The sequence below is a fragment of the Mustela nigripes genome, unplaced genomic scaffold, assembly GCF_022355385.1.
Source record: "Mustela nigripes isolate SB6536 unplaced genomic scaffold, MUSNIG.SB6536 HiC_scaffold_148, whole genome shotgun sequence".
NCBI classification, from domain to species: Eukaryota; Metazoa; Chordata; class Mammalia; order Carnivora; family Mustelidae; genus Mustela; species Mustela nigripes.
The window spans coordinates 105,439-130,380 of NW_026739562.1; the positions used below are offsets into that span (position 1 = coordinate 105,439).

The window sequence follows — 24,942 nt, forward strand, 5'->3', positions numbered from 1 at the left end:
GTGTCCAGGTACAGAAAAACCAACAATATTTTATTTATAACCTTATTTTTTTAGTTTTTGAACTACAAATTCTGGTTCTAGAGGTGTTTAAAAGATCATGGGTTTTTATAGATGCTCATATGTAAATTAATCTGTTTGCTTACTTTTTTTCTTTTTTTTCTTTTTCTTTTTTTTTTCTTTTTTCTTTTTTTTTTTTTTTTTCTTTGTCATTGAATGGTTCTCATAAATACAGAACAGGTCATTACATGAAAAATATAAGATCTTGCATTTTTTTTAATCTCGTTCTCTCTTAAAAATCTATTTCTAATATTGCATTCCCCATTGGACTACTTCATAAGGGCATGAGGGAAAGAAAGGAAAGAGAAAAAAAAAGAAAGAAAGAAAGACAAAATAGACTGGTTCTCACCACTAGAATTCACCATAAAAATCTCAAAGTGTAACAGAATTCTTACAAAATTTCCTAGGCCAGTTCTTTAGGGACTTGAGATCTATGAAAAATATGGCAACCAGGGAAGGCAGGGATGAGATGTGGGAAAATAGTAAATAAGTGCAGCAAAAACAGGTTCTGAGGAATACACATAATTTTGTCTGCTTTAGATCACAATAGAATTTTTAATAAATAAATTTCTTTTCTTTTTTGTTTTTTTTTTTGTAAAGACACTTTTTTGAAACAGTAGATTTAGCCCAGTCATTTGTGTCATTTTTAATAAACTGTCTTTTTTTTTATTGTTTGTTTTCTCTAACTCTGTAAATGTTTTAGATTTGAGTCTCTTGTACATTGTCTTTAGAGTTCATTCGGATCAATAACGGTTCATGCACTGAACTGTGTATTGAATTAATTGTGTTAACTGTTGTTGTGTGGTTGAAGGGAGATTTGTAAGAGTTATAGTGATTTAGGTGCTCATGCTCGATAGCAGGCATGGGCAGGTGGCTTTCCATGGGTGTATCTCCTGTAATCTCATCATCCACATTAATGATTTCAACAGTCCTTGTCGGGGCGTGATGGTTTTGCCGATGGTGCTGCTTCCTCATTTTGTAGAAAATGACCAGCATCACTGCAGCCATGAGTGTGATGGCCACAAAACAGCCAATGATGATTTTGGTGGTCTTCATGACCTCATCGATTCCCGGGATCCCACTGTTTATGTCAGTCACTGGGATGGTGAATGTTTTTTCTGTCGACCTTGTGCTCTGTGGCGTGAGAGAAGTGGTCACATTGGTGGTCTCCCAGTCAATCACTGGAGTGGGACCTACGTTGTTATCTGTGGTCCGTGCCTCATCCTGAGAAGGTTCCATAGTCTCTACTGTGACGGTTGAAAAGTAAGAGAAGGGAGTAGTGGTTGCTGCAGTAACATTCAGGGTGGCAGAAGCAGTGGTATTTCCGACAGAATTACTCACCATACATGTATACATGCCTGTATCTTGCACGGTTACATTCGTGAAATTTAATGTGCCGTCACTGAGCACAGCTATCCGCACTTTGTATGCCCCATGTGTCATGACCGTTCCATTTGGGGTAATCCAAGATACAGAGGTCAGGGACGTGGAGGCCCGACATTTCAGCTCGGCTGCCATGCCCTCCGTGACATTGAGGTCTGCTGGGGGCTCCACAATCACAGGAGCATAGCATGTGAAGTAATTCTGGTCAAGCTCCCCGATGTACCTCCCTTTCAGATTGGGAGGAGTGTTACATCGAGCACAACAAGCTGTGTTGGAGGGGGCCATGTCTTTTATCCACCAGCTGAGCCACAGTATGTCACAGTTACAGTTCCAAGGGTTGTGATGCAAGTGTATCCGCTCTAGGTGATGCAAGGGTGTGAAGAGGTCATGAGGCAGTAGTGTTAGATTGTTGTGTGCCAAGTTTATCTCCACGAGTGACTGAAGGTTATCAAAGGCATTCCGTTCAATCACTTGAATCTGGGACTGGATCATCCACAGTTTTTGAAGGTGCATCAGTCCCTGGAACGAGCCAGGCCTGATGGCTGACAAATGATTCCCGGAAAGATCCAGCTCATCTAGTTTTATGAGAGGTGTAAGGTTAGGGATTTCGCGGAGGTTGCACATGGCAAGGTTCAAATACCTCAAGTTGGACAGACCTTCAAAGGCACCTTCTGAGATATATGAAAGCCTTTTCAATTCCCCCAAGTCTAGTCGGCGCAAAGAAGGGATTCTGTTAAAAGCATAAGAAGGAATGCTTTCAATGGGGTTGTTTCTCAACCAGAGCTCCTTCAGTTTAGACAAATATACAAAAGCTCCATTTGGGATGGTAGTAAGACGATTGTCAAAGAGTTCCAGAGTATTGAGGTTTGCCAGACCATTGAAGGCCCCGATTTCAATTGTTCTAATATGATTCCTACTCAACTGTAGGATTTCCAGGTGCCTCAAGTGCTTGAAGCTGTTCACTTTGATGATCTGGATTTGGTTCTCATGGAGGTTCAGCAGCCGCGTGTTGGTAGAGATGCCATCTGGAACTTCCCGTAGGTTTTTCCGGACGCAAATCACCTTGCTGAACTGGTTGCTGCAGGAACAGACAGAAGGGCAGGTTTGAGCCCGCACCAGACCAGCCACCACAAGAAGTTGAAGAGCCAGCAGCACCACAAGCAGGGGGTCAAATAGGGCCCTGTTAAACCTAGGACCTATCATTATCTGCTGTGGATGTAAGGTCATCTTGTTCAACATTCATAATTTATCTGGTGTTGGTCCGTCTGGAGTTCAAATAGTCTGCAACATAAGAGCAAAGAAAGAGCAACATTAGATCTCCTCCAAATGTCTTCCTGGAGCAAAGTCAGTGACATAATATACCAGCTAAGGCCATCATTTCTCACACTAGCAAACAACCAATCTAATGTCCTTTTATTGAGTGATGTGGCTCATATTTATAGAGAAAATGTTTCTGTACTTCAAATTAGCAGTCTTCTACAGCCCATATCAAGTGTGCGCTCACAGAGAATGAGGGGAAACACCTTACAGTAGTGTTCAGCAACCAAGTATGACTTGAATGCATGAGGACATATGAGATGGACCCCATCAGCAGGTTCAAAGGCCAGACCAGATTGGAAAAGTACAGAAAATAAGATTTGGCCCTATACCCAACAAACAAAAAGCTCCCTTACAAAACCAGTAATAGCTGAGATTGTATTGAGGATTCTTCTATATGCCAGGCACCATGGGCTATAGACTTCACAAGCAATCCTGTCCAGGAGTAGCTACATAATTTGCAGGGTCCAGTGCCAAATGAAACTGGAGGATGGCTTCTTAAAAATTAGGAAGACTTTCAACTCTGTGTAACAACAGAGCATTAACCAAGCGTGGGCCCTTCTGTGAATGGGGTCCTTTTCGATTACATAGGGTGCGTGGACTGATCCTCTTTTGTCCTTACACCACTGCTCTGAGGTAGGGAGGTTCACTGTCTCCATTTCCAAAATGAAGAGGTTATGACTTCCAAATGAAGAAGTCATAGGGAAACAAAGTCACAAAGTTTATAAGTACAGAACCAGGACTCACACACTCACCTGACTGGTCCAAGAGCATATGATCTCAAATCTCCATTAAAAAGTTTCCGGGAGAACAATGGCAAAGACAAAATATTTTTTCATGATTAATTTCTCTAAAATAATCTAAAATAAATCTAAAATTTTCTGGGGGGTGTCCTGAGCTCTGAACCCTGGCAACTGTGAAGATGCACTGAAACAATGGCATGTACAAATGTACCTAAACTTTTAGAGATTTTCAAATACTCAAACTCACTATAATACAACAACTACAGACCACAAATTAAACAAATTAAACAATTTCCATGAAACATAACTTTTAGGTACAGAGGACACCTTAGTATAACAGAAATACTATATATCTTGTACCCCTACTCTCGCTGATTTTAAGTAGATTTGTGGGAAGGGGAATAAAATAACTTACTTTCTGCATCTCTTCCAGCACAGGAAGGAATTTTAAAGGAGCTTTGGGTTACCCAGTGCTTGTCTCATTCTTATCATGAACTGGACACCTGTGTAATGACTTCTTCCAAACTCTCATCTCAATAAAGTGTCCCTTCTATGAATCTCTTAGAAACAAACAAATAAAAAAAAAATGGGATGGCGATCACTACCTTCCAACTCAAAAAGGCACTAATTCAGTACTTATTATGTGTCACCTTGGACTACTTATTAATCTTCTCCATAACACATCCTCCTCACTTGCAAAATCAGAATGACAATAGTGCATACCCTTAGTGTTGTTGTGAGGATAAAATTAGTTAAAACAGATAAAGTGCTTCGAATAATGCCTCTCCCATGTTAAAAGCTCCGTAATGTCAGCCATTATTATTACCGTTCTTGTTCTTGCCCTCACCCAGACATCTTGCTGAGCATATAAAGATGAAGACCATCATCCTTACCCCTGAGGAAATGATCATTTAAAAGGGGAGACAGATAGGCCAAAGATGAATCACGATAACATATGTTCATTGGTATGAGGCCAGGCCACTCTGGCACAGGGGCACTGATATCAGATCAGCTCAGTCCGTGCTGGTAAATCAGAGGATTTTAAAAGAAGAGGATCCTGATCTAGGTTCTCTAGAAGAAGTTGATTTAAAAAAAAAAAAAAAAGGAAAGAAGAGCATTTTCGCCAAGGAACACGTTCAGCCAAGAGACTAGGACCCAGAAAGATGCTTGCATGTCCAGGGACAGTAAACCGTTCTCTGTGGTGTGAGAATGGAGAGCCTGGGAAAGAGACAGTTCTTTCTTCCAGGCTGCTGCAGCTCTAGATTGATTAGATTGACTTTTCACACCATACATATATCTATATCTATATATATATATATAGATCTAGATAGATAGATAGATAAATAGATAGATAGATAGATTCCAGTACTATGATCATTAGTACTAGATCATTAGTCTCTGGTCCTGCTTCTCCCACCATCCTATGAACACCACAAGGACAGAAGCCATGTCTGATGGTTTTTCTCACCTGTCACACTTTAGACACTGGGTAAAAAGGCTTTTGTAAATGTGTAGAAGCAGTTACTATCTAGTTACAACTCTGTGTATGTGTAGTGATAGAGACTAATATAGTAATCATGACTTTCTACTTCCTATAATTTTGTCCGTCCTTCCTTCCTTCCTTCCTTCCTTCCATCTCTCTCTCCTTTCTTTCTTTCATTCTTTCTTCTAAGAGAAAGAGAGAGCTCACCAGTTGGGGGGAGATGGGCAGAAGGAGAGGGAGAGGGAGAGAATCTTAAGCAGACTCCACACCCAGCATGGTGCCTGATGCAGCACTCCACCTCATGTCCCTGAGATCATGACCTGAGTGGAAATCAAAAGTCTAGACGCTTAACCAACTGAGCCACTCAGGTGACCCTATCTTCTGTATTTTCTGATGTTTTGTTATCTGGGGCCTTGTTGTTCCAGAGAGAGCCCCTCAAGGACTAGCCAATTCCTTGAAATAGTAAAGGACTTGCCCACAAGCATGCTTTTCATCAACCTGAAGCCTATACCCCAATCAGCTCCTTTCTCAGGATCTCACAGGGCAATGACAGCTGCAAGCCTGCTTACCCTGCCATCTCTTGCTTTCTCTCACAAACCATAATAAAGGCACTTGCTCAGAGTTTTCCTTATTCCTTCTACCCCTGTGACTGACCCTGGTGCTTCCTTGTGTGGCCCCCTTAGGACATAGCATGCCCCCTCCTCTTGGGAACTGTGAGTAAAGAAAAGAATGTATCTCTTCAATGACAATTGTCTCCTGATTTGTCTCATTATACCAAATAATAATAAAATCTACATTTTAAAACAACTAATCACTAAATAGCAGGGGGGGGCTGCTCATCTTAATAATCTTGTTGATGGCTTTATAGGTCTACTCTATTGTCCTATTTACACAGTGACAACAATAAGATTGGTAGGCTTCTCACCCTGAGCTAGATTAGGAGATATTTTTTATTGTAAATTCAAGCATGACCTTAAAAACCCTTAGGGATTTCCACTTTAAATAGAATCTTACTTACATTTCCAGTGACATGACCACTGAAAATTTTTCATTCATATGATTTGGTGTAGTTATACATTTGCTCCCCTCCCTCCAACACACACTTTTTAAGGTAATTGGGCATTTAGAAAATAGCACATAAAATCTCTGATACATTAACTGATGGTTATTTTTAGGACTCGGGTCCAAGGGTCCTACTCCTCTAGTTCACCTTCTACCTCCCTACCCTCTGACTCTTGGAATCCTGGGGTCTCTGGTAATAGAGATATAGAGAAATAACTGATTGACTGGACATAGCACAGAAGTGCAGAAGCTAAGTCCTTTGCTTAAGATAAGCCATTTGCTATCCTTTTCTCTTTAAAATAAGAAATAGCAAAGGAGGCATGTCCCATGGTCAAAGGAAAAGGCTCTGGTAAAGCCTTCCTAAATTTAAATGCCGGCTTAAACTTCCATGACTCTGCAACTGGGAAAGATACTTCACTTCTCATTTCTCTTTACTTTACTTTTCCATCTATTCAAAAGGCTTTTGTTAGCAATATCATATATATATATATATATATATATATATATATATATATATATATACACATACATATACACACATCTATATACATCTATATGCATATATATATACATACACATACTTACCAGCTCATAATTAGCAATTTATAATAAATATGTAAAACATATTCAAACTAAAAATAAAATGATGGAACACTCAGTTTCTTCCTCTTATATAAGATAGGAATAACACTAATATCTATTACTCAGAGTTATAGTAAGGATTAACTGCAATGATCAGAAGCACGCTTTCATATGCAAATCCAATACATTGCAATTAATTGCAGAGTGCATGTGTCTCTCCTTTTTCAATCCCCAGGCTCTTTTATTTTCTCTTTCTTACTTACTTCAAGGTCTTTCTACTCTTGCTATTAATGAGATTTCCTATAAATCAGTCATAAGTAACGATTTATGAATTATAGCCAGTTCAAAGGTAATTTATAACCCACAGAAAATAACGCTTGGTACGTGCACTGAATCGAATAACCTACTATCAACAAAAGGTTTTCTATTTTTAAAATCTAAATTATGTTACTTTACATTAAAAGCCATGTTTCAGCATCTCTTTCATAAGATGATTTTATCACATCAAAAAGAAATCAATTTAAAAGTAGGCTCTATCCATTACAATGTCATCTGACAGGGTTTATTTACCAATGGATCTGTATGGGTTTTGAATTAAGCTGTAATACTTTCAGCCTTGTCCCAGAGGATATTCTGACTTTGTCAACAGACCTTTCTTCTTTCCCTACCCATGCTTCAGTGCACTGAGATACAGGGGGCTGCTCTATTTAGCACAGTTTCATTGCTCAGTTAGCAGAAACTAAGTCTAGGTATTAGAACTGGTTTGGAAGCCAGGTAAAAGAAAGGTGAATTTATTAGCCACAACCACTCTTGCCCACAGAACACACAGTCACCCTCATAATTATCTCCAGCAAATCTCCACCCTCATATGAATCTCCTAAATTCTGAGAACCAAAACCACTTGCCCCACACTCAGCCTGGAAACAGACCTCCAAACAAGACCTTTCTGTTGACATACCCATGATGTTTGCTCTTCCATCATCTTTATTAGCCTCTCTATCTGTGGGGACTCTCCTGTCCAAGCAAATTGTTTCATTGCCCCTCTAGGAATCTGCCCAAAGACCCATCAGGACATCTAATGGCAGTTCATTCTCTAAGATTCTTTTAATCTCTTGCCTCACCTAGCTATTTTCACAAATCCTAGATGGCTGTACTGCAATCCTAACTCTCTCCTAATCAACCTCCCACAGTGAAAACTCCCCTCAAATCAGACTTCCAATTCTCCATAAATTCTGTCCTAATCTTTACCACTCTATTCACAGATCCTCCCATACCTATGTGAGATGGTGGCCTCTCTTAACAGAATGAGCAATAAACTTGCTCTGTTTTTTCAACAAGTTGTTTTGGGAGTCAGCTTTTTACAGCACTAAGAATGGATTATTCATTTAAATTGTGCTTGAACCTCTCTTTCTCTCTTTCTTCACATTTGTTGCCTCCCCAACACTTTCATTCCTTACTCTTGCCCTAGAACATTTTGTTCGGGAATCTTCATTCCCATCCTTAAAAAAAATTTTTTTTAAATCATGAAACTATATTCTCTTCTTTGGAAGAGTCTGACTCAGGACTGCTGGGTAAATAGAATTTGGTTTAAGCTAGGGCTAGGCAAACTTTTCCTGTAAAGGGCCAGAGAGTAAATATTTTAGGCTTTGCAGGCCATATGATCTCCTGTTGTAACTATGCTACTCTGCCATTGTAGCCTAAAAGTAGTTGTAGTGAAAAGGTAAATGAGTGGATATGGCTGTGGTTCTGATTAAACCTGTTAGGAGCACTGAAATTTGAATTTCATACCATTTTCACATGTCTCAAAATATTATTCTTTTTTTGAAAAAGGGAGAAGGAGAGAATGAGCAAAATGGGTAGGGCGGAAGGTCAGAGGCAGACAGAGAAGCAGGCTCTCCACTGAGCAGGAAGCCCAATGTGGAGCTGGATCCCATGATCTTGGGATCATGACCTGAGCCGAAGGCAGCTGCTTAACCAACTGACCCACTCAGGTGCCTCTCAAAATATTATTCTCAACATTGTTTTCTATTTAAAAATTCAAGAATAGGGACGTCTGGTTGACTTAGTCAGTTGCACCTCTGCCTTTGACTTGGGTCAGATCCCAGAATCCTGGGATTGAGTCCCACATCAGGCTCCTTGCTCAGCAGGAAGCCTACTTCTCCTTCTGTTTGCCACTCCCCCTGCTTGTGCGCGCGCTCTCTCTCTCTAACATATAAATAAATAAAATCTTAAAAAAAAAAATTCAAGAACAATCTTAGCTCCTAGGGCTAACCTCTGGACTATAGTTTGCTGAGCTCTTATCTAAACAAATATTGGTTGTAACATTTCTGTTGCCAGAGACTGGTTAGGTCTGGATAGGTGACACAATTTGGCCAATGAGATGTGAGAAGAAGTCAGCTGAGGGGTTCTGGAAATTTTTTTTCTCCCACTAATAAGAAGAAAAACAGGGGGAAGAAATAGTTATTTATTCTGTTTCTGGATATCGTTGTGAGTATAAGATGCCTAGAGTTGCTGAAGCCATCTTGTGGCCAAGAAAGGAGGAAACCTGAGGATAAAGCAGTTATGCCAAGGAAAGAAAATGGAAAGAAGGGAAGAATTTGTATTTTTTTTATATTCGTGATGGGCAACTGAATTAATGAATCCTGTTACTATCTTTCCTCTACATTTTCTTAGGATATAAAATATTCAACTTCTTACAGCATAAACAATTACTCTTTCTTGGTCACTTACAGTCAACCTATCTTGATACTTACATATTCATTCTCCTTTCTCCCTCTTCCCTGGTCTCTCCCTCCCTCTCACTTTTTTTCTCTCACCATCTCCCCATTTCTGAAACCAATGGCAAAGAAATAACAAGTAAGACAGCAGAAAAATTCTGATTTTTGTGTACCGTTATAAATTTGAAACCTACCAAAGGAAACAGCGTAAACTGAGGCATCCGTTAGTCAGAAAAGAGGTAAGCTGCATCCCTATCATGCTAAACGGCTTTCTACTGCAGTCATTTCCTGTATAATTCTTTAAATTTTAAAGAGTGCTAGAATACACCAGAGAAGAAAAAATAGCACCTCGAATAACACCATTATCAAAGATAGCTTACCTCTCCAAATTAAAATTCGTTTATAAATATTTTCTAATATAATTTATTTTTTTCCCCAATTGAAACCCAATTTTTTAAGTCGGTTGAGTTTTCTCTACTCCTTATATAGTTTTTTGTTGCTCTGCAGATTTCCAGTGAGAAGAAAATTTTTGTAACCCTGCCTAGGGCTGACCCTGTAGGCAAATGTAATGGAAGTAATACAACATTTAAATGGCTGTAAACCAGGGACTCAACCTGTCAAGTCAACAGGAGGTTCCTTGGCTGAACACACTGACTTGGCAATGTTTCTAGAAAACTGGAAGAAATTGAGATTGAAGAAGAAGAAGATGATGATGATGATGATGATGATACCTGAGTCTGTGTTTTCATTTTTCTCTAAGACTTACTTGATTTATAGCAAAAGAATACATATGTTCAGGGTTTAGAAGTGACACAATTACAAGACCATCAGGTGAAAAGAAACAATGAGTAGAGAGAACTATGTATTAAAAAAAAAAAGAAAAGGAAAGAAAAAAAAAATCATGTGGCCAACATGTTGCTATTGCTTGGACAGTACAGTCAGGATTGTAAGAATGAAATTGGCCAGGACTTCTAGAATATTATAGTCTTGTTGGAGCTATAATACAAATGTACAGATACATATTTAAAAAGTGTACATATAGATGTCCTGGGTACTAATGCAAACCAACATATTCAGTATTTAAATGCCATAAAGGATTATCAGAAATAGCAGATAATCAGAGAAAATTTTAAGAGGATTCAGGATCATATGTAAGTCTCTAAGGGGACATAAACTTGCATTGAGGCAGAGTGGTGGCGGAGGAGGTAAGAGATTACTTTAAAAAGCAGAGGAGTAGGAGCATGAAATGAAGGAAAACTGACTTACCGGAAGCAGAAGGCTTATGCAGCAGAATTTAAATAGTTGACTTGGCCCAAATGAGGGGCACCACAAGTCTGCTGGAAGTTTGGATTTCCTTCAAAAAAGAGACTTAGAAAGAAACTGCAATCCCCTTAGGCAGGAAAGGGTTTGATGAGAGAGCACTGTGTATAAAAAGAATGATCTGCCCTCACATGTAAAAGAAATTTTGGAAAGAGGAACAGTTGACGGAAGAGTCCTACGACTTCAATAATCCACATCCCTAGCATTGCTTTAAAACTAAATGAAACTTCTCTTCATGATCTGATGACTGAGATGTGCACAGGTGGAAATTAATTAGCCCTCGTTGAAATCCCGTAGACCACGAAATACCAATGAAGGCGAAATTAGCTTCTGTCTGTGGTCACATGGGAAAAAAATTATACACAGAGATGAGGGTATGATTTTGGAAACTCTGATGTTCATGTCAAGAGAGAGGCATCTCGGATCTCTGGTATTGCTCGTGTCTACTCTGTAAATGGCACACCAAGGATGATTAAACACATGTACCATTTTGGTTCCCTAAAGAAATACCGTACTTTCCAACTTGAAACAATGCTGAAGCACAGAAAGAGCCAGAAAGCTGTATTAGCATAACCTAGAGGAAGAAAAACCAGATTGAGAATGGAATGAGGAGGACTGGAAGGTTGGCTCAGTATTACCGACGGTTTGATCTTTGGCAAATTGTTTTTCTCCGAGGTGCACCTTTCTCAATGGGAGTGATGGTAATACCATTAATAAATAGACATTGAGAGAATTACTTGAGTTAAATGTCATAGCATAAACTAAAAACAAATCCCGAAACCTGCCCCTGTACCTCCCAAAATGCCACTATCACACAGCCCGTTGCTCAATGCAGAAATGTAAGACTCTTCCTTGACTTTTCTTTTTCTTTATTTATATGCAACACAGTACTATTCATGGGATTCACTAAAATAAAACTTGAGATCAGTCTACTTTTCCTTTCGACCCTCTCTAGGCCAAATCATCTTCATTTCTAACTTGGACCACTGAAATACCATCTGACCAGTTTCTCTACCTTTGCAATTGCCTTACCACAGTGAATTCTCCATAGGGCATTTAGATTTTTAAATTTAAATTTAATTTTTTTAATTTTAAAAATATAACTATGTTCATGGCATTCTTCTGCTGAAATGCCCCTATTCGCTCCATATCCTTTTAGAGTAAAATGCAAACTGTTTTGGTCCCCAAATCGAGATCATCTGATACCTGCCTGTGTCTCGTACCTTTCAGCTTTTCTTTATCCCCCTTCATTGGACTTCCACATTGGACTTCCTTTGGTCCTCAAATGCACCAAGGTTTTCTTCCCTGGGGACATTTGCAGTAGGGTCCCTCTGCCTGCAACACATGTCCTTTGATTTTTGAGTGGTTGGTTTTCCTTGTCCTTCAGAACATTCTTTAAATTTTTCCTTCTCAGGAGGTTTTTTTCTTGACCATCCAGCCTAAAGAAGTGTGTCTACCATCATCAATGATATCGCCATAATTAATTTTTATCTTACTTATTGTTGGTATTTTTCTCATATCCTTAGATGCTTATTTCCTTACTGTCTGTGTCATCTGAATGGAATCTTAAGTTCCATGGAGCAGAGACTTGTCTGTCCTATTCAGTAGTTTTCACCTGGAATAATGTTCCTCAAATATTTGCTAAATGTATGAATGAATGAATAAATGAGTAAGCTGTTGTCTAAGCAGCCCGTAGATAGTTAAGGCTATAAAGTCACTGAGGACCTAAATGACATCACACTCACTAATTGATCTAGGGATCCCTAGCATCTAGTAGAGCCCAACTCACACAGTAGGAATTTCATCAACTTCTGAAACAATGCTTGTCTAGCTTTTAACTATTTTCACAGAAGTCCTTCCTACAAAGAGAAGTTAGGGAGCGCAATGCAATATAAAGTTCATTTCATTGTTTCCTAGCTCTTTTTTCTATTTTGTGTGTTTGTTTTCAGGGGAAGGCTTCTCGATTTCCTTTTTTTATTATTGTTAATAGCAGCCCTATTTAAGTTTGGCCAAACAATGCCCTCTGCTGTATGTGCCTAAAATAGCATGATTGCCTTGAAATTCGAATGTGGATAATGTGTAAGTTGTTCTCCTGATTTGCTTCTTCGAGTGCACCTACATGTACATCAGAGGTAGGGAGGTCTGGCTCAGCTTCTGGGTCACTCCATCGGGTCAGAGCCGTTAGAGCAAAGAACAGAAATTCATAGGGCAGAAAGTCAAGTAATCTTCAAATCCCCTTTAAAATGGAAGAGATCTTGATCACCACATTTCTGCTTCAGGAACTCATTTGAACCATTAATTAGAAAATCCATGGGTTGAAAAAAAAAGACCTCTTAATTCTTTCGTCACAACCCAAAGGAACAAGATGGAAGAGGCAGGGGATTATGGTAGGCGGTCACAGCTCCACCTCTGTTTTCGCTACGAAAAGTCAAATCTACTTCATGTTAGAAAAGCAGACCCAGAAATATAGCTCATGACTTGGCAAGGCTAAAAATAAAATTAATTTGTTTTTTCCTTCTTGTTTAGTCTCACATGATGCAGGAGAGATAAACATACCTGGCATGAAGTTTCTGGCTGGTTATGAATCCTTTTGATCATATTCACTTTTTGATGTTTATTATTTATGAAGAAATGCAATATAAATGACTGACTTGTTTCTCAAATGAAAGGGTGGGATTTGAGGTGTTCAGAGATATGTTTGTATTTTTATGATAGATGTTTGCTCTGTTGGTTTTGTGAAATGAATAGCCGAGAAAAAAGCTTAAAACCTTAAGCTCCATATACTGCTTGATATTTCATTCTTCAGGAAATGAAATCAGACTGTCCCAATTATCAGAAATGCCTACTTTCTCCTTTGCACTAATATTTTTAAGTATAGATCCTACCAATGCGTAAAAACATCACTATTCTGCTTTTCCTTTTAATTCTTTCTCTTTTCTCAGGTTCAGGGCCACAACGTGATTAATACATGTTATTCTTTATCTCCGGAATTGCTCTCTTCTTCTTATACTTTTCCTGGGGGAGATCTATGCAGTTAACACTTCCCAGATTTAGTGTAACAAGCTTAGGAATCGAGGTGATCACAGTTCAAGAAAACATAACACACCAATAGTTCCCATTTGCTTTAGAGAATAAAGCCGACATCCCTTACTGCCTCTACCCACTAGATGCCAGTAGCACCCCCAGTTGTGAGGATCTAGTGTCTCCAGACGTTGCCAATGTCCCCTGGAGGGCAAATTTGCCCTCTTAAAAACTACCACGTTAGTGTGACACATAGGACACTCCATGATCCTGCGCCATACTGCTTTCCCAGTCTTATCTCCCACTGTTCTCCATAATACAGTCTAGGCTGCAGTCTGTTTCTGATGCTAAAAATATGCCTCCTACTTTTCCTCTTCAGAGCCTTGCTCCTGTTGTCTCCATTGCCAGCAACGTTCTACTCTGACTTTTCTGTCAAAATTGTACCCAATCTCAGAGCCAATTTTACAATGACCATTTCTATTTGACCTTCGTTAGTCTTATTGGCCGGGACTAATCTATCCTTCCAGAAATGCCTGTCATGCTAAGACTATAGCAGTTATCAACTGTGTTGGAATCTAAATGTTTGGGTATGTATTCAATCTATTTAATCATAAGCTTCTGAAAGACAGGACCTGGATGCTTTCTAGGCATGCAATAAATATTTGTTGAATTTTATTACTGAATGTAGCCCATATTTTAATTCACAGTCAGGAGCCAGGATGATACGCTGATTTTCTAATAACAATTAACATATAAAGGTCCATTGATAAGAACTGTATGAGAACCAAAAAAGTTAAAATGGTATACAACTTAGTACAAATGATAAAGAGAGGGGTTTAGTAATTACTCCTTGGCCTCTCATGCACATAAAACAAAAATATAAAAATAAATTCTGAAAAAGTAGATTGCCCAAACTCAGCATGTAAAGGTGTGATTGAAAACAATAGACTAAGTGAAAATTTCTCTTTACCATCAACAAGCTGTATCCTAAATATTACACCCAGAGTACATGGCACATTGTAACATTATATCTTTCATTACACACACACACACACACACACACACACACAGAAAGACAGAAGGAAAGGAAGGACGGGAGAAAGAAAGCGAGCAAGCTCAAGAAAAGTTGGTACTTACCAACTACTTACATAACTAAGTGAAGGCTAATGCAATATAGAGATTTTTTTTTTTAAATCAGAGATAAAAATGTGTGTAGTATCCATCTGTGAAATTGCCTAGAGGTTGGATACTCTCATATATATACTCTATCATTGTGAGAATACATGATTTAATATATACATAGAAGGATTTAGAACAGTGCCTGGTATATAGTCAATACTGTATGAACATTTGTTGTTGTATTTATGTTATTGTTATTTGTCTAGTCCCAGTGACAGCTGAAGTCCAATTATGGAGAATGACAGATACATCAGACAATTATAATCTGATGCTAAAGCAATTTGAATCATACAATTAAGTTTTCTTAGTTGATTTCTCATCAACTGCCTTATTGAATTATAATGTTTTTTTTTTCATGAAAATGCATAGTTTAATCCAAGAGCTCCTAAGAAGCTCACAAATGGATTTTAAACCATTTATGAATCTCCTGAAATTATATGCAAATTTTTGTATAAGTGTGGAGATTGTATATTTTTATAGGAAGATTATTCATTGGTTTTATCATCATATTCTCAAGGAGATTTATGACTCCAAAAAGTTTAAGTTCTACATAAAAAGATTTGACAGACTGAAGTACTTGAAGTGTCTGTTATAGCTTTAGCTATAATTTAACAAACTGGCATTCTGCTTTCTATATTCATGTCTTATGTGTTTATAAGTGTGACTACAACTTTCTCATGATGAGCTACCCAAATCAAATTTCCGAGAGTATAAAATTAAGGACCGTCAGACCCCATCTTGAGTAAATACTTCTAGACGAATGTCCATTGGAAAAGGTCTTGGAATGCCATCTTCCCTTTTGACAGTGATCCTTGCCACATACATTAACACTGGTATTCAGGTGACAATTTGTCACTCCCTGTCATTTTTTTAAGGAATTTGTGTCAAAGTAAAAATCAGGATGCTGCATAATGAAATGAGGACTTCTCTGCTCCAGAACCTCCCCCATCCCTCATTTAACCATCATTTATTCCTTAAAGGAAAATGCACTGAGATAGTGTAACTGAATTATTAATATTTATCTCTTAGAATATTTTACATAGTTTTGGTTGATGCTTAAACAGAAAATATCATGCTCATTAATATTAGTGAAGATCATTGTATAACAGGAACAAACCAAAAAAGTAATATTCTATTACAAATAATACAACCAAAATCCCAATAAGAATTTCCCCTCATACACACTCAAACACAAAATCTATTGTTGAATGAGGTTAAACTGCAGAGATCAGACACATGTTTTAGCCTCTCAGGACCCACAATAGAATGATTCTAGGCTTTCAGTTTGAAAAAGGGAATAAAAAGAAAGCAGATAAAAGAGGCTGAACATTGCGTTATGTTTAATCTAAGTATGAAAAATTATTTTTCTCATGACATTTTCTATTAGTCCATAGGGGCTAATGATATATTCTTTTATATGTTCATATTTTACATTAATATTTATATATTCTCATGTCTAGATTAATGACAGGCAAGTAACTAAAGAAACTTTTGAAAATCTAACAAGTCCATCTTCAACATAAGATCTTGGCAAGGCAGGTAGAGAAGGATTTGATTTCAGAAAGTTGGTAATGTAGTTAATGACCTTGCTTCCCATGCTTCCTTTGGATTGACGACTAGCTAGGAGGAGTTGATAGCCATTAACCCTCAACTGCTCATTAATCCTTAGGAAATGCCCTGTGCAAGGTCATCATTGCCTTTATAGGTTGAAAACAAACAAACCAACAATAGCATCCAAAAGGCATATAGATTTTTATAATGAGTAATATAATTTAAATTGCCATGCTTGGGAATCTGGAGAATAAATACCACATATAGAGAGTTATTCCAATTTTAAAATCACCTTCCAATGTTTTATCAAGTACTTCCCTGTTTATTCTTAAACAGTACAAAACCTAAATTTTCTAGACAGTAACCAAACACACACACACACACACACACACACACACACACACACACAGACACACAGACACACACACACACACAATCTTCCCAGGCAAAATACTAATGATGTTTAGGATTCATTTCATAACCATTAAAGTCATTTCAGCTCTAATAATGTATGCTTCCAAATATGGGTACCAATACTGTGTGAACTTTCCCTGTGAGGGAATCTCTTCCACTTAGTAACTCCCCATCACCAATCATTTGAAACACTGTGCTGTGACAAGCCTAACATCAACAACAGAGTCACGAACCAATGCCAAATGCTGCACTGAGTAAGTGTGTAGGTGGTTGAGCATATCATTAGAAGGAAAAGCAAATTTGCAATAGGATGGAACAGGGATAGGGAAGAGCACAGTGTAAGGTCTGAAGGCCTACTAAGAAATCATTTCAATAAATGAGGAATAAAAAAATGAGGGCCTCCTTTTTAGCTAAAATATAGGCTGACATGACATGAAGATTTTCACATCTCTGCTCTACAATCCTTAACGCTGTGAGACTCCCTTTGTAGTTCACCAGCTTCCTTGATTCCTGACCCACGACTGGCTGCTCTAACGCCTGTATATTTCAGACTCCCTAAAACATCAGAGCAAACCCATCCATCAGGTCCTGGCTCCTACTGAAGACCTCTGAACAACCACCTTCCAGTTCTCAGCATGACTCAAGAGTTTAATAAATTCACCAAAATGACCCACAAAAACCTGATAAGGAAACTCTCTTTAATTGAGTCTGTGTGTTTGAGATCGGAGCAAGGGGAGGAAACAGAGTAGACTCCTTCTGTGATTTCCAAGCAACGTCCTTTAATCAGAATGCAGATAGCAGCGATGGCCTCCTAATTGGAACTGGAGCTGGTTTCAAGTAACCTCAACACTGTTAACATTGCATAATGACAAAAGCTTGGTGATGACATGTCAGATAATGGGAATGACTGTAATCAGTGATTTCTTTGTTTCCCCCTAATGACCGCAAAAGAGGGAATTATATGGCAGATGCAGACATTTGGAAATTGGATTCTTAGTCATTTAGTTAAGGCAGTCCTCATTTTGCTTGGTGCCGTGTTGCACATAGGTCATGCATACTGGCACCAAGTCCTCTTTTTTTGCATAGTTCTTTTATGACAGATTTGCTCTCAGTTACCATGGAACCTTGCAACATGAAGACTCCATTCCAATATGAACAAGCTTCAGTTAACTCAGTACTGTGCAAAACAAGAACTCCAAGTATTATCTGATACTCATTGGCCCAAAAGGCATCATTTCCAAAAACATACCATGGGAAAAAAGATCAAGAAAATCCATGAAAAGCAATAAGGAACTGGATCCCCTTTGGTATATTAATGGAATATACCATTATAGTGACACACATGCATGTCCCTATAAAAGTAATCATTGATTAACTACTTTTTTCTTAGTTTGGAAAATGAAAATTTCCTTGGTTTGGAAAATGAAAATTACTTCGTGGTTGTTTCTCCACCATTTATTTTTTTAATTCTCTAAAGGATACATCCTAGGAAGAATAAATTAAAAAACACAGGGGTGACAGTCAGATCCCAATACACATATCACACATGCTAGGTGACACCAATGCAAATCACTTAAACTTTCTGTACCCTTCTGTCAAGTGAAGACAAAATGAATACCTGCTCTTCCCAGGCCAAAGAAATACTGAAAATATAAGGTTTAATCAAGAATAAATGTAACAAAAAGCAAAACCCACAAAATGAGGGTAAATTATGATACTTTTGTCACTCTTACACTCCCCAGCCTCATTTTTTAAGTTGCACCTGCCATGTGAACGGAAGTGGAAGATGGATAGGGATGTAGGCAAAATTCTGAGATCAGTGGTTGGAACACTATTGCTTATGGACAAAATCTGGCTCACCACCTTTTTTTTTTTTCAATAAAGTTTTATTGGAATACTCCTTTACCCATTCGTGTATGTATTCTCTATAGCGGCTTTCACCTTAAGGTGCAAAATTGCATAGTTGTGATAGACTATAAGGCTCCCAAAGCCCCAGATACTTACTTACTGACCCTCTACAGAAAAAGTTTGCTGACCCTGCTCTGAAATTTCTATAATTTCTTTTCTTACTCACTCTCTTCAGCCCAACACCTGCCAAGATGATCCATTAAGGTCTATAAATAGAAATATTAGAATTTCTATTTATAACTAATTTTTTAAGTTTTTTTTTTTTTATCTTAATTTGAGAGAGAGAGCGCACAAGTCAGGGGGGAGAGGGAGAAAAGCAGGCTCCCCGTTGAGCTGGGAGCTCTACACAGGACTTGATCCCAGGACCCTGGGATCATGAGCTGAGCAGAAGGCAGACATTCAACCAACTGAGCCACCCAGGCACCCCTATAACTAACTTTCAGCTCAGAAATAAAGAGATTCATTTTTACTAATGTGGCAATGGTTCCAGGTGTGAGGAGTCCAAGCAAAAGAGGGAGTTCCATAACACAGCAGGGTGATCTGTGGTACAATTACTTTCTCATATGTTTTTAGCACTTGGTGACATACTACAATCTCTGTCTGTCTGGCTAAGTGGCTTCAGGGATTCTTTTATTCAGTTGTGTTTTTTTTTTTTTTAAACTAACCCAAAATGGAGAAAGGAACATAAAGGGAATCTTTCAAAGGCATCACAGAGTGAATATTCTAATAATAAGTCAAGCATAAGCACACAGGTAAAAATGACAGAGCTAACATCTTCTCTCCTAGTATGAGCTCTTTGAAGCCTTATGATGATTATATATTAAAGAAATATGCATTGTGATTAATCTTGTATATGTATATACATCTACATATATACATACATAACATATGTGTATATATGGGGGGTAACAATTATGCTCTCCAGCAATCATCTCCTGTCCCAGTCTTGTCAAAGCTCTTTACTCTTTCCTGAATTCTCTAGAAGCCCACCAACATTTCTGACTGATACATGGCTTCTTTTCAGTTTTTTCCTCCCCACTTCACCCCACCCCACTAAAGCATCTTGCTATGCAAAATCAATGCCTCTTCTGTCCCTGGGATTGGGAACCCTATTTCTGCATGCCCCTCTGGATCCTGGGAGAATGACCTGAAAACACGTCCTTAAGAGACAGACTTTGTAAGTACCCTCCCTTCCTTCCTTTCCTACCCCTCTGCTAAAAGTGTCTTCCTCTCACCATTGTTGGAAAGACGGCTTAAAATCTGCAGGTTGAAGCTTTAAAGCTCATGAACATAGAACCCAAATTAAGAATCATAAACTTTGGGCGCCTGGGTGGCTCAGTGGGTTAAGCCACTGCCTTTGGCTCAGGTCATGATCTCAGGGTCCTGGGATCGAGTCCTGCATAGGGCTCTCTGCTCAGCAGGGAGCCTGCTTCTCTCTCTCTCTCTCTCTCTCTCTCTCTCTGCCTGCCTCTCTGTCTACTTGTGATCTCTCTGTCAAATAAATAAATAAATAAATCTTAAAAAAAAAAAAAAAGAATCATAGACTTTGAGAGTTTTAATTTTAAAAGGAACCCACAGACTTCGGTAAAAACTCTACTTCCTCTTTAACTATACAGAGATCTGGTCAGTAACTCTGAATCTCCTTTTCCTCACCTGTAAAGTGGGCATGCGATTTTTTGTCCTTCCTGTCTCATTACCAGGATAACTTTAGAGAGTTGATGAATTGTGAGATGACTTATAACTTATAAAACATACATAGTGGGTAGATTTTTTTTTAAATTTTGAATCCATACTGAAAAAAACATATAATCAGAAATGTGGGGGAGGGAGGGAAAGAGAAAGAGTAAAAACCACAGCTCTCTGTGTGGCAGATACTCCTGTGCACTTTACATACACTTGACTGAATCTTCCTAACACCTGCGCGCAGTAGATGCTTCTTGTAGCTCACCCCAAATCACACGATTAGTAAATGATCTCCAGTCTGTCTCGCTATGCCCTTTTACCCACCATGCCAGATGGATACACTTTCTACTAGCTATGTTGCTTTGGAGAAGCAATTGACTCTCTCGGCAACTTGTTTCTAAATGGAGGAAGAAAACACCGCTCTTATGCTGTGCTGGCTGTATTATTATAACTATTCTTAATGAAACACCACTTCTTAGACGTGCTCGTATTCATTTTGTCTTTGAGAAACCAAGACAGAGCATCTACACACTATAATCAAGGCTTTTCAACCAGCCTGTTGTAGGTTCTGGACTTCAACCACCAGCTCTAGATCCATTTTTCCTTCCAGCACACTGCCTGGCAATGGTTGTGGTGGGATCAACTTAGACAACTTAAATGCCAGTATCTAGCAAATATTGCACACACAGTAGGTACACAATACATAGTAATTTTTTTTCTAAATAAACTCCTTCTTTCTCTTGGAATATGATCAGCACAATGATTTTACGTTCCATTTGGAAGACTGAAAATCAGGACTGAGGAGACAGAAACATCAGTGTGGGTTGCCTAAACCAAGGAAAAACCATAGCCGGGGTGGAAATGTGGACCATGATAGAAGCCTGCAAACTGGGGTGCCTGGGTGGCTCAGTGGGTTAGAGCCTCTGCCTTTAGCTCAGGTCCTGATCCCAGGGTCCCGGGATCAAGCCCCGCATCAGGCTCTCTGCTCAGTGGGAAGCCTGCTCCCTCTTCTCTCTCTACTTGTGATTTCTGTCTGTCAAATAAATAAAATTAAAAAAAAAAAAAAAAAAAAAGAAGCCTGCAAACTTTCCAGCTGGCAGCCAAGGGTTCCTTCTTACCAGCATGTGCTTCCTTAGTAAACTTCACTCTCAATTCTTCTCTTTTTGAAGAAAAACATTTCCAGCTAATAACACAATTACACTTAAGTATCAGAGCTCATTTTAGTATTATTGCATTTGTTAAATCTAACTGAGTCCAAATTACTTCCTCATTGCTAATAAGAGAGGGGGGAGGAGGAGCAGAGGAGGACCAGGAGGGGTTGGGGGAGGAGGAGGAGGAGGGAGGGGGAGAGAGTTTCCAGGGTTAAAGGAAGAGAAGGAGACACATACACAGAGTAACAGAAAAACAGAGAGATAGCAACACTGCATGTAGCCTCAAGTCCAATGAATGTCAGTTAAACTTGCTGCCCACAGTTTCTATGGAAACCCCTTAAGTTAAGAGTGGAACACAGACATTTTTTTGGACTGAAATTCACAAGCTGTTTATTTAATTATGATGAAACACGAGACTGTTAGGGACAATACTATTATCATACTGATAGCATTTAGAATTCAACGAATAGGTATAAAATAAAAAGCTTAAAAAATTCTAAATCATCACCTTCATGTGAATTGCATGCAAATAAAATGTATCTTGTTTTTACAGGACTTCTCACATTATTTCCCATGGGCGAACCCCAAATTAGCCAAATGACATTCATTAAAAGGGAGTTCTTCAGAGGCCTCATGCCAATTATACCCCCCATGCCCAGTGAACAAAACCAAGGTCACAACATATTTTCAATTAAACCCAGGATAGCACCAAAGTGCAGCACAGCTGGAAAAGCAAGCACATTATTACCCCATAGATCATTTGTGAGCAATGAATAGGTCTCTGGTGTTTTTCTGTTTTATAGATATTTGAATATAAAAATAAAGAAAACAGCTTCAGATTAGCTTTTGCCTTCCAAAATAAACAACCACTTTTAGGGCATTACTCCTGGTGGCCGAATGAAGAATGATTGGAAGCCATCCCTTTTCTGTCCCTGATGGTGGAAAAGGTTTGCTTAGCCTTTAATTCGGCCACAGGGAACCATGTGATGGATGGACTCTTTCATACCCTTGTTCCCTCACTAGGGGAACATGGAGTTTCCACCTACTATATATCAGGCACTGTGCTAGGGACAAGGGAGGCAAGAAGATTAAACCCCAGTCCTTAGCTTAATTATGGACTTTTTAGAAAGGAATGCATTAATTTTACTGATAAATATTTATGGAGGGACAACTACGGCTCATGGGCATTAGACTAAAGAGATCAATAAACCCAGGGCCCTGCCTCCCAGGAGATTACAGTTAAATGGAGACAAAAAAGACACACAATCATAAGTCAAAGAGCAAGGAGTCCGTGCTCCTGCCTGCTGCCTCACAGTATCTCGTGCCTCACTTCTATCTCTCGCTGTAGAGATAGAAGAACTACCTACGGATGCTGTGCTCCAGAAGGGAAATGCATTTATGGGTGTGGCATGATTGGCTGGCAGAAGACAAGGTAGACGAGGGAGCTTTGGGAATATTTCTGTAGGAGAACCACATTTTCAGATCTGTCTATGAGCCACCCCGTCCCTTATAAAATCTTTACCCCATAAGATACAACCGAAGGAAGGGACACTCACAAGAGAAATGAATCCCAAGGAGAGTCATCTCTGGTTTCAAGCTGGGAACATGAAGGCTGTCTCTAAGCTGGCAAAAGAGAAACATACAAGAAATGTGCAAAGGTGACTCAGGGAATATGTCTTTTCTACTATACTGCAGCCTTTTTTTTTTTTTTTTCCCCCAATTCAGTAGTGGTTTGCAGTAGCTGGGCTTCCCACAAGTTGCTCGTGCTAGCAAAGCCCGTCATGGCTGTTATTGGGTTTGACAGTGTATAATGAGCCACTTCACATTAGCTGCTGTTGTAGTGTTCAGCATATTGTGGGAAAGATTTAGCATGAATCATCACCCACCTAGCTCTCCATTGTGGTCTCTATGCTGTAAATAGGCAACGTGTTTGCCCATCTAAAAAAATAAAAAAATAAAAAAGCATCCATTAGAACAATTCAGCACATTTCTGGATCTGCTGCCACCACCATCACCACAGACAACACTGGTGACAATATTTATTGAATTGCCACGGAATTTTAAGATTCTCCCAGGCAGAAAGCCAAGCAGCTATTTTAACCACTGGCCATTTGGAACAATGCATTCTTTAATGCCAATGAAAAAACGCATTTGGAATCAGAAGACCTAACTTCTACACTCGGTTCTGACTTATCAGATGCGTGACCTTCAACAGGTCACATTTTCTCTCTGATCCAGTGTCTTGACCAAAACCATGACTTAAGATCAAATAAGATAAAATATTTTGAAGATGGGTAGAAAATAGTTAAACAGAGCACACCGAATTACTCAAGTCAAATGGGATGCTCAGAGTTTGGACATAAGCATGAGCTGTGATCTCTAGTTTTTCTTTTTCTGTAGCCAAACACAAAAGAGATGCTAACATCTCTTCCTCCTATCCATCCCGATTCCTAGTCCCTGCCTCCTTCCCACACTCCCCTGGCAATGGCACATTAAAAGTCAGAATCTGAGCTGAGGGCCACACAGTACTTAGAGTGAAGAAACATGAAGAGACAGTGCTGGCAGTTTGCAAAGCATCATGAAGTAAACTAAAGAATCTTTAATTCCCACAAACACAGATCTTTACAGCCGAAGCTTAAACATACAGTTGGTGCAAACAGTATAAAGCGGAAACCCTGAGCAAGTCCAGATGGGTAAAGCCCACACAATTAGTAATCAAGATCAAGGGACTGACATGGATATTGAAATCACCAAGAATTCTATCAGGAGTAGGACTGGAAAGAACAGCAGGGAGGCAGGTGTTAAAATCTTCAAGGAATGAGGAGGAGTGAAGTGTGGGTCTGCTGGTGACTCCTACAAGGAGGTGTTAGCTGGTGGCCTAGTCTGATGGTGTAAGCTTCAAAGCTGGGCACTTGACTGTGATAGATGGTTCTGTGGAACACAGAATGTAAGTAAAAGTGCTTCTCAAACTTCAAAGCAATATACCACTAGTGAATATTACTATTATTACATAAGTAAAACTGAATATAATTAAAGTTTATTTCAGAGATGATCTATGGATTTTCCATTATTGGTTTTAAAAGATCTTCTTGGAAGTTCCCCCAAATCTCATGGTTTTAAGAACCACGTGAAATGTGAGTGACAAGTTAACATGTCAGATCTGGATTTATAATAATGTGAGAGCAAGGCAGTGGGTAGCAATTAGTGTATGTAGAGAGGATAAAGAAGAGGTAGAAGAAAGAAACTCATGCTCATTGCTAAATCACGTTCCCAATTCTTAGTACTTATATTAGACAAAAATTAGCAGTATCTGACATAGTGAACAACCTGTCCTTTCTGAAACACTGTCTGCACTTGGCTCCTGGGAAACC

The 24,942-nt window shown here is 38.9% G+C and overlaps 1 protein-coding gene across 4 annotated transcripts in view; it reads right to left on the minus strand.

Annotated features, from left to right (window-relative positions):
* Positions 1-215: 215 nt before the first annotated feature.
* The window catches only part of LOC132008414 (leucine-rich repeat-containing protein 4C), a 436,841-nt gene continuing 412,114 nt past the window's right edge, over positions 216-24,942 (minus strand). For 3 of the 4 annotated variants that reach the window (XM_059386960.1, XM_059386962.1, XM_059386963.1), the window contains one exon: positions 216-2,721. In XM_059386960.1, coding sequence (XP_059242943.1) covers positions 757-2,679 — 1,923 coding nt within the window. In that variant the 5' untranslated portion in view covers positions 2,680-2,721 and the 3' untranslated portion in view covers positions 216-756. Of the gene's footprint in view, positions 2,722-23,127; positions 23,195-24,942 lie in introns of all 4 variants that reach the window. The other variant, XM_059386961.1, reaches the window with a different exon arrangement.